The sequence below is a fragment of the Diabrotica virgifera genome, chromosome 8, assembly GCF_917563875.1.
Source record: "Diabrotica virgifera virgifera chromosome 8, PGI_DIABVI_V3a".
NCBI classification, from domain to species: Eukaryota; Metazoa; Arthropoda; class Insecta; order Coleoptera; family Chrysomelidae; genus Diabrotica; species Diabrotica virgifera.
Genome location: NC_065450.1, coordinates 193,687,699 through 193,698,235, shown reverse-complemented (window position 1 = coordinate 193,698,235; position 10,537 = coordinate 193,687,699). Strand labels below are relative to the sequence as shown.

General features: G+C 30.7%; 1 protein-coding gene across 1 annotated transcript in view; it reads left to right on the top strand.

Moving 5' to 3' along the window:
- Positions 1-1,143: 1,143 nt before the first annotated feature.
- Positions 1,144-10,537, top strand: part of LOC126890325 (uncharacterized) — a 66,929-nt gene continuing 57,535 nt past the window's right edge. Inside the window, exon 1 of the mRNA XM_050659190.1 lies at positions 1,144-2,629. Coding sequence (XP_050515147.1) covers positions 1,144-2,629 — 1,486 coding nt within the window. The remainder of the gene's footprint in view (positions 2,630-10,537) is intronic.

The following is a 10,537-nucleotide window of genomic DNA, read 5'->3' as shown; positions in this document are numbered from 1 at the left end:
TGTTGTACTGTTGCGTCACATTTTGAAACAGCTAACTTTTTTTAAACGGCGTAAGATCGTGTAATCTACTTTATTGTTTCTTCTTGTCGAGAATACCACTAGATGCATTGTTTCATGATGAACTGTACATTTCAGCCAATTTGGTTTATCAAAAGGCTCAAACAAAATGAATTTGAATAAATTTTTGCTTATGTAGTCAATACAACTTAGGTACAGTCGGAAAAATGAAATAATACCCATGAACGATCATATCAATCACATTGGACGAAAAGTATTATTTATTATTGGATAGACAGTTCCGCCCTGGCTCAATGACGGGAAAAAACAAGCATCAAAAATACACAACATATATTTGTCAGATTGTCATTAAAATTATTAGATTGATTGTCATAATATAAAATCACATTTTTTAACAATTTGTAATTAATTTTTTAGCTGAATACAAGAAGTTTTTAATATAATATATTACAGTCCATTCTATCAGAAGTTTGTCCATAACATTTGGTACCTTCGAGCCCGAGAAGCATAAAATTGTGTCCGATCGAACCCGATGATTGAGACAATGGTCTAATAGATCCAGATGGGTATGAAGATTATTGGTTTTTGAAGAATTTATGATTCAGCCAGATTGGATCCGCTCTGCCGATTGAATTAAATGTGAGGTTTTTCCATTTATTATCTTGATTGTTCTTTGTTTATCCTTCATATTTATTTCCTTTCAACAAAGTGCCAATAAATTATTAGATTTTTGAGGATTTTGGGGTTCAATTAAAAATTTTGATTTTGCGCATTGAATAGTTGATTTATAACCTATAATTTTATTTAGCTAAAAAATAATTACTTATTAGATTGATTTGTACACCTTTGTGTGTATGCAAATATGTATTTGAGTTGATTTGGAGTATTAGTTTGTGGAATGCTATACGATTTCTGATTATTATTAGTAGATATTGCTATTATTATTGGATTTATTTAAATATAAATGATTATAGGACCATAGCCAATATTCGGCTAAGTTTGATTATTAGATAAAAGACAGATTTAGATTTGACTTTTATTACTTGATTGCTTAACGTTGATTTTTGAGTTCGTACAATTAAATAATATTATTTGCTACGTATTTTGATTAATATAAAGCTAAAAATGCCTATGAAAGCTTCTGATTTTCGTCAATTATATCGCAAAAGAGATATAATTGAACAAAGATTAAACAATTTTATTAAATTTATAGAGTCGATGACAAATATCGCGATTAATGATTTAAGCGAAGACCATTTTTCGCAGATAGAATTGAATACAGAAAGAACTGAAAGTTTGTTTACTGAATTTGATGAAATCCAAATGTCAATTGAATTAAATTGTCAGGATCAAGATATTCAACAAGAGTATGCGAAAAGACAACGATTAGATACTATATTTTCAAAAACTTTTTCTAGAGCAAGAACGATGTTAAAAAGAAAATGTTCCGATTTATCCAGTTCACAGTCGAAAAGGTTAGACATAAGCCATGAATATAGTGGATTAGAAGGTGTCAAATTACCTCCTATTCAGTTACCTGTCTTTCATGGGGACTATTTGAAGTGGATTGAGTTTAAAGATACTTTTGAAGGGTTAATTCATAATAATAAAGTATTGGCAGATATTCAAAAATATCATTATTTACGTGCGAGTTTAAAAGGTGATGCATTGAAAATTATACAAAGTTTAGATTTTTCTGCACAAAATTACAATTCTGCATGGCAGACTCTATGCAACAGATTTGACAACTCTCGGATGTTAGTAAACAATCATTTAAAAGCTCTTTTTGAGATTGAAAATTTAAATAAAGAATCTGCATTAGGTCTTAGAAGCATGATAGATTCAGTTAAAAAGCATTTATTCGCTTTAAAATCACTTCAACTACCGACTGAACATTGGGATGCTATTATGGTGTATTTGGTAAGTGGTAAATTGGATAAATTTAGTTCTAGGGAATGGGAAAAAAGAAAAATAGATAATTCTTTGCCAAGTTTAAACGAATTTCTTGAATTCTTGAAGAATCGTGCTGATTTTTTGGAAACTATAGAGTTAAGCAATGTGACAAAACCGGATTATAAATCTAATTACCAAGATAAACGCTCTAGATCTCTGCTAACTAGTAAAAGCAGAAGTTGTAATTTTTGTAAACAAAATCATTTGATTTACCTATGTGAAGAATTTCTTAAACTTTCAGTAGCCCAAAGATGGGATAAAATAAAACAATTAAATTTATGCCGAAATTGTTTATGTACCGGACATTCCTACAAACAATGTAAATCGTTCGGTTGTAAGATATGTAAAGCCAAACACAGTTCTCTTTTACATGAAAATAAACCATCTGATATTCATGTTAAAGAAAACAGTTCAATTAATTTCAACCCGAACAATGATTCCGAGAATGAACCAAATAAAGTTAAGTTGTCAACTAATACTTCAGAAAATAATGTTAATAGAAATGAGATTGTTTTAAAAAATAATTGTTCAAATAATGATTATGTACTGTTGAGTACTGCTAAAGTTAGAGTACATGATAGATACGGAAATACTCATATCGCACGAGTAATCCTAGATTCAGGGAGCCAATCATGTTTTATTACAGAGGATTTTCTAAGTAAACTCGATTTAGACACAAATAGAGCAAATATTTGTGTTTCAGGAATTAATAATTCCGTTTCATCTTTAATTAAAAAATGTCAATTAAAAATTGGTTCTATATTAAACAATTTTAAGTCAAATTTACATTGCATAGTGGTGCAACAGATTACTGAGAATTTGCCAACTTATACTTTTAATGTCTCAAATTTCTCAATACCCCCTAATATAACTTTGGCAGATGATTCATTTAATGTAAGCAGTAAGGTAGATATGTTACTTGATGCTAGTTTGTTTTGGGATATAATGTTAGATGGTCGCATAGATCTTGGAAAGAATTTACCCTCCCTCCAAAATACTGTTTTTGGTTATATTGTGGTTGGTAAAGTTCCATATCCAACAAAAAATCATATTAGATGTCATTTTTCACAAATATTTAGTAGTGATGATTTACAATTAGAGAAATTTTGGTCTGTTGAAGAGCCAAAGTCTCATATTTCTTATTCAAAGGATGATGTTTATGTTGAAAATCATTTTAAAAATTCATTTTCTCGATCAGAAACTGGTCAATTTATTGTTAAAATTCCCTGGAAGGAACATCCTTCTGTCCTAGGCGATTCTAAACAATTAGCTGTTAAAAGATTATTGTATTTAGAGGATAGATTTAAGAAATGTCCCGAACTTAAAAATGGTTATTTAAATTTCATGAAAGAATATTTAGATTTAGATCACATGTCAATTGATTATAATTTAGATGCGGAAGGCACCACAGAACCTAATTATTTTTTACCACATCATGGTGTTATCAAAAATGAAAGCCTGACAACCAAACTCCGTGTTGTTTTTAATGGTTCTGCCCCATCGACTAATGGGAAGTCATTGAATGATATCCAATATTCAGGACCAGCAATTCAAAATAATATTTTGAGTATTTTGATTAGATTTAGACAACATGCAGTTGTTGTTGTTTCCGACATCAGCAAAATGTATAGGATGATACTTGTTCATCCCGATGACAGAAGAATGCAAACAATTGTCTGGAGGAATAGTCCTTCTCAGCCAATTTCAATTTATAATTTAAAAACCGTAACATATGGCACGGCCAGTGCGCCATATCTAGCCATTAGGTGTATCCAGCAATTGTCATTTGATAATAAAATCAAGTTTCCTGAAGCAAGTGAAATTATTCTGAGAGATTTTTATGTTGACGATCTCATTACTGGATTTTCAAGTGAGGCTGAAGCTATTAAAATATGTGATGAAGTGGTCAAAATATTGAAGTCAGCTTGTTTTAATTTAAGGAAATGGTCTTCAAACAGCCAATTGGTATTAGATCACTTTAAAGATTATTCCGATCCTTTAAAAGTACTTAATTTAGGAGATCACGAGTGTATTAAAACTCTTGGTATTCAATGGTCTAGTAAGTTAGATATTTTCAGTTTTCATGTTGAAAACCCTGATCTTTTATCAAAAATAACGAAGCGCACAATGCTTTCTGCAATCGCAAAAATTTATGATCCTTTAGGTTTAGCCAGTTGTTGTATAATCCTAGTAAAAATTATGATTCAATCTCTTTGGTCGTTAAAACTTGATTGGGATTCCGAAGTCCCCTCTGATTTGTGTGATAAATGGAAAAAGTTCCAGTCTAAGTTATGTCACTTAAATGATTTAAGAATTCCACGGTGCGTTCTGAGTAATAAACCTAAAATAATAGAATTACATGGATTTAGTGATGCTTCACAATACGCATATTGTGCAACAATTTATACTCGATGCATTGATTCACAAGGTTCTATAAATGTTCATTTGTTATGTGCTAAGACTAAGGTCGCCCCAGTCAAAATATTGACTATTCCTCGATTAGAATTGTGTGGTAGCTTATTATTGGTCCAACTTATGAAATCTGTTTCAGATTCTGTTACTTTTCAGTACACTCCATATTATTGGTGTGATTCACAAATTGTTTTGCATTGGCTCAATAATGACCCAGCAAACCTTCAAGTTTTTGTTGGAAACCGTGTTGCAGAAATTCAAAGATGTACTACAATTGAAAATTGGAATTATGTTAGCTCGTCTGAGAATCCTGCAGATATTGGTAGTAGAGGAATTTTGCCAGACCAATTAGCTCACTGTAAGCTCTGGTTTAATGGCCCTCAATTTTTATCAACAGATTTTGATAAAACTAAGTTCTATGATTTACTTGATATATCAAACCTTCCTGAAATGAGAAAGAAATCTAAGGCATTAGTTTCTATAAAGAATGATTTTAATTCACTTTTTTATAAATACTCGAATCTGAACAAATTAATTAGAATTATGGCTTATTGTAGAAGATTTGTTAATAATTCAAAGTCAAAGTCTAATAGTAGAAGGTATGGCCCGATTTCAGCAATCGAATTTACTGATTCAGAGGTTTTTCTTGTTAGATTAGCTCAGACAGAAAGTTTTGTTGAAGAAATTTCATTATTAAATAACGGTAAAGACCTTTCATCAAAGAGTAGATTATTACCTTTAACGCCTTTTCTAGATGAAACTGGATTATTGAGAGTAGGAGGACGTCTTAGAAAATCTTCTAGGAATTATGATGGGAAACATCCCTTACTATTAGATAAGATTCATGTTTTAAGCAAACTAATATTGAGACATGAGCATGTGCAACTTCAACATGCAGGTCCACAACTCTTGTTAGCGACAGTTCGTCAAAAATTTTGGATAATTGCGGGAATGTCCCTAGCTAAAACAGTTGTAAGGAATTGCATTAGATGCTATCGGTTTAAACCCAAACCTGGTTCTACGATTATGGCTGATTTTCCAGAACATCGTGTTAATATATCACAACCTTTTTTCATAACTGGATTAGATTACGCAGGGCCAGTTACATTAAAGGATAGAAAAGGTCGCGGATGTAAAACGTATAAAGCGTACATATGTTTATTTATTTGCTTCGCCACGAAAGCAGTACATTTAGAATTAATTAGTTCTTTGACATCTGAAGCTTTCATGGCAGGCCTTAGAAGATTTGTTTTTAGACGCGGTAAACCCGGGCATCTGTATTCAGATAACGGTACAAGTTTTGTAGGTGCCAAAAATGAACTAAAAATTTTGTATGATTTCATTAGAAAATCAGAGGATGAAATTGTCACCTCTTGCGCAGCTCAGAATATTATATGGCATTTCATTCCTCCTAGTACTCCAAATTTCGGGGGATTATGGGAAAGTAATATAAAAGGGGTAAAATATCATTTATCTCGTATTATTGGTCAAACCCTTCTAACTTATGAAGAATTCTGTACATTTTTAATTCAGATTGAAGGCACTTTGAATTCACGTCCTTTATATGCTCTATCATCTGATCCTAACGATTACACTCCTTTAACTCCCTCACATTTTTTAATCGGAAGACCGATGACCGCTGTCCCTGATCATACGTTTCAAGGAGAGATAAAAATAAACCAATTGTCCAGATTCCAACTGATTCAGAAATTGTTGCAAGACTTTTGGAAGCAATGGTCAAAGATTTACCTGAATGATCTCCAACAACGTCATAAATGGAGAAGTAGTACTTCCACCATTCAAGTCGGATCTTTAATACTCTTAAAATCTGACAATTTGCCCACTTGTCAGTGGCAGTTAGGAAGAATAGTGTCTGTTCACCCTGGTGATGATGGTGAAATTCGAGTGGTAACTGTTAAAACCGCTCATGGACTTTATAAACGAGGAATAACTAAAATTTGTCCATTACCATTAGCTGAGACTTGTTTCTAGTGTTCCTCATTAACTTAGGTGATTTGTGTTTGAACGGTCTTGGAGCTGTTCAAGGCGGGGAGTATGGACGAAAAGTATTATTTATTATTGGATAGACAGTTCCGCCCTTGCTCAATGACGGGAAAAAACAAGCATCAAAAATACACAACATATATTTGTCAGATTGTCATTAAAATTATTAGATTGATTGTCATAATATAAAATCACATTTTTTAACAATTTGTAATTAATTTTTTAGCTGAATACAAGAAGTTTTTAATATAATATATTACAGTCCATTCTATCAGAAGTTTGTCCATAACACACATATTATTCAGATTTTTAATAATGTATCTCTGTCGTTTGTTATTAATGAAAAAAAAAACAGCAAATACAAAATATGTGATTGATGTGATAGTTCATGGGTATTCTTTCATTTTTCCGATTGTACGGACCCTGACGGTTAACAGAGGTGACGGTTAATGGAGAGACGGATAATCGAGGTTCCACTGTAGATGGTATACAGATAACTGTCGGGAACTATCCCGTTTTGTTTAAAGATGAATTGATTTGCAATATTCGCCTCTTTTGATATACATTTTTTAATAAATTTTTAATGAAAAACATAAACTTTTCTAATTATAGTAGATTAATTTACCTGTAAAATTTATTGTTTCACAAACAATGTGAATATTTAAATCCTGAATTTTCCATACATATTTGAACAACATTATGTCACTGGTTTTGACGCGATGACAGCATAATCGATTTTTAACATTGAAATATAGGTCAGGTGATACGTTATTCGCGAACTCTTGTAATATTTTATTTAACAAAAAATTAATTACGCACATTGCCTACTCCGGTTAATTTCAAGTTTGTGGTATTGTTAGAATACAATAAAAATAATTGAAATAATAGTTTGTTTTATTTTTCGGTTTATTAATCTAATTTTAAACCTATGGCGCCTAAAATTTCTATTATTAAATAGTTATAAATAGAGCCCGGATTATAATGTAAAATGCGTATTAATGAAATTCAAGGACATTTGCTTTATTTCATGTTTTCTGAGCAAATTACCACTTTTTGAGCATAATTAACATTTTAAAAAATGCACATTTAGCATAATTCTCCACATTGCTGCATATTTAGGGCTCAACCGCATATTTATGCTTCTTTTTGTTATTTTTGTCGAAATTTGCTATATTTATAAACCAAATTGTACTACATTAAGGTTATCGGCTGGAAAAGTCAGTAATTCCAAATAGTAAATCTAATTACGGGCAATCCAGGTAAAGAATTATAAGAAATTTGGTAATTCCAACGTTTTCTTTCTAATGGATTGGACACTTATTTCTTATCTGTGAAAGATAATTTTAGCAGGTAGCACCTTTCGGATTAGTTTTTATTTTAACATATTTAAACAATTATTTGATGATATTTAAATGAGACCCTACACAACCTATAGGGGCGACTACGAACTCCCCCACGCTACTTAGATTTTAATGGGTTCAGTATTATAGTAGGATTAAAAGCGACTACGAACTGCCCCACGCTACCTAGGTACTAAGATAATATTTTTGTGAACATATACAGGGTGGGGCATTAGTGTGACAAAGTCCAATTACTCGTTTCTCGTAAGAGATACGAAAAAAAAATGATTTAGGTAAAAGTTGGGGCACACATAGTACCATAATTTAAAAATATTTTCAAATATACAGGGTCGTCCGTATTGACAGGGTGACACAAACTTATGTTTTTTTTAAAGGAACACCCTGTATATTTTTACATTTTTGGATTCTCCTCGATGTTTCCTTTCTTAAAATATATGGTTTTGTAATATTATACGAGGTAGTTTAAAAATTAATTACGTTTTTTTGTTAATTTCGTAGCAAAATCTACACCCTGTAGAATTTTAGTGATTTGACATCAAATTTTTATTTTATGTTCAAACGATTTTTAATATAGACTACTATTGTTAAACATTGACAGTATAGGGAAATGTTTAATTTTAGTATGCAGGGTGGGTCGAAACTCGGAATGAGTATTTTCTGAGTTTTCTTAAATGGAACACCCTGTATTTAAGTATTGTAAGGAAATGATATTTTATGGTACTTTTTTATTTCTTAAGCATTCCCTATACCTAAGTGCTTTAATTTGTAAGTTATTCGTGATTCTTTAAGCCAAACATTAATTGTAAGAAAAATTACGTGAAATTTTATTAGGTGGCTGTGAAAATATTTAATCAAAAATAATTTTTGGAAAAGAAAATACATCGTAATCTAGTCTGATCCTTAATTTATTACGATTGGATGAAATATCCAAATAAATTCGTAGTTAAGGTTGTTGGTGCGCAAAATATTAATAAAAACATACAATTTTCTACCTAGTCGGCTATGACACTAAATTTCCATAAAAAAATTGATATTATACTATTTTTATAGATCCAGTTGCTTTGTTACCATTACTAATATGTATTTTTCTTATGAGAAACTGATTAATAAGATTTTGGTGCTAGTGGAATATAACAAAAATGTGCTACTAGCAATAAGAATTTTTCATCAGAAATTCCCTGATAGACGACAACTAAGAAGAGAAACGTTTAAAAATATACTAGAACGGTTTCAACGGACTGATCACTTAGATTATGATAACTCTGCTCGAATAAAAACTATTGTAAGTGAAGAAAACAGCAATTAAATGTAATCCTTAATGTCACTGAGGATCTGCATATTAGTACAATCGTTCTTACAATCTAAGTATCTAGTCTGTTGAAACCGTTTTAGTATACTTTCAAAAGTTTCTCTTTTTGCTTGTCATCTATCAGGGAATTGCTGATGGTAAATTTTTATTGCAAGTAGCTCATTTTTGTTATACTCTCCTAGCACAAAGCCATTTTAATCCGTTCCTCATTAGAAAAATTAATATTAGTAATGGTATCAAATCAACTGGAACTATATAAATAGTATAATGTCAAATGTTTAGGCAAATTTTGTGTCATAGCCAACTAGGCAGAATTTTGTTTGTTTGATTCATATTTTAAGCACCAACAACCTTAACTACGAATGTATTTGGATATCTCATCCAATATTAATAAATTAAGGATCAGGCTAGATTATTATGTATTTTTTTTTTTCGAAAAATTACTTTTGATTGGATATTTTCAGGGCTACATAATGAAATTTTACGTAATTTTTGTTGCAATTAATGTTTGCTTAAAGAATGACGAATAACTTACAAATTAAAGCACTTAGGTATAGGGAATGCTTAAGAAATAAAAAAGTACCATAAAATATAATTTTATTACAATACTAAAATACAGGGTGTTCCATTTAAGAAAACTCAGAAAATACTCATTCCGAGTTTCGACCCACCCTGTATACTAAAATTAAACATTTCGCTATACTATTAATGATTAACAGTAGTAGACTATACTAGAAATCGTTTAAATGCAGATAGAAAATTTGATGTCAAATCACTACAATTCTACAGGGTGTAGATTTTGCTACGAAATTAACAAAAAAACGTAATTAACTTTTAAAATACCTCGTATAATATTACAAAATCATATATTTTAAGAAAGGAAACATCGAGGAGAATCCAAAAATGTAAAAATATATAGGGTGTTCCATTAAAAAAAAACATAAGTTTGTATGACCCTGTCAATACGGACGCCCCTGTATATTTGAAAATATTTTTAAAATATGATACTATGTGTGCCCCAACTTTTACCTAAATAACTTATTTTCGTATCTCTTACAACAAACGAGTAATTGGACTTTGTCACACTAATGCCCCACCCTGTATAGTTTTTATTTTACTTTATTGTATTCAAAAAGGAACCCAATTCCCAAAGCATGAACGAAAATTTTAAATGATTAAATAATGAAACTATAACAATATAATCGAATAAACTTTATTTATAAATCTACATTAACTTATATACAATAACAGAAACTATAGTTAAACAATAATAATGCTTAATTCTAATGTCTGATTAGTGATTAAAATAAGTAAGAGTGAACACTATACAGTACGTAAATCGTTCAGCTGGACATAGGGAACATACATTGTATATATTTAGCTACATAAATACATACATTGAATTATATTGAGGTAATTGTGGCAACCGAGCTCTCTCGACGACAATTTGGTTGTTAGCATTAAGGGGCATTAACCTCAA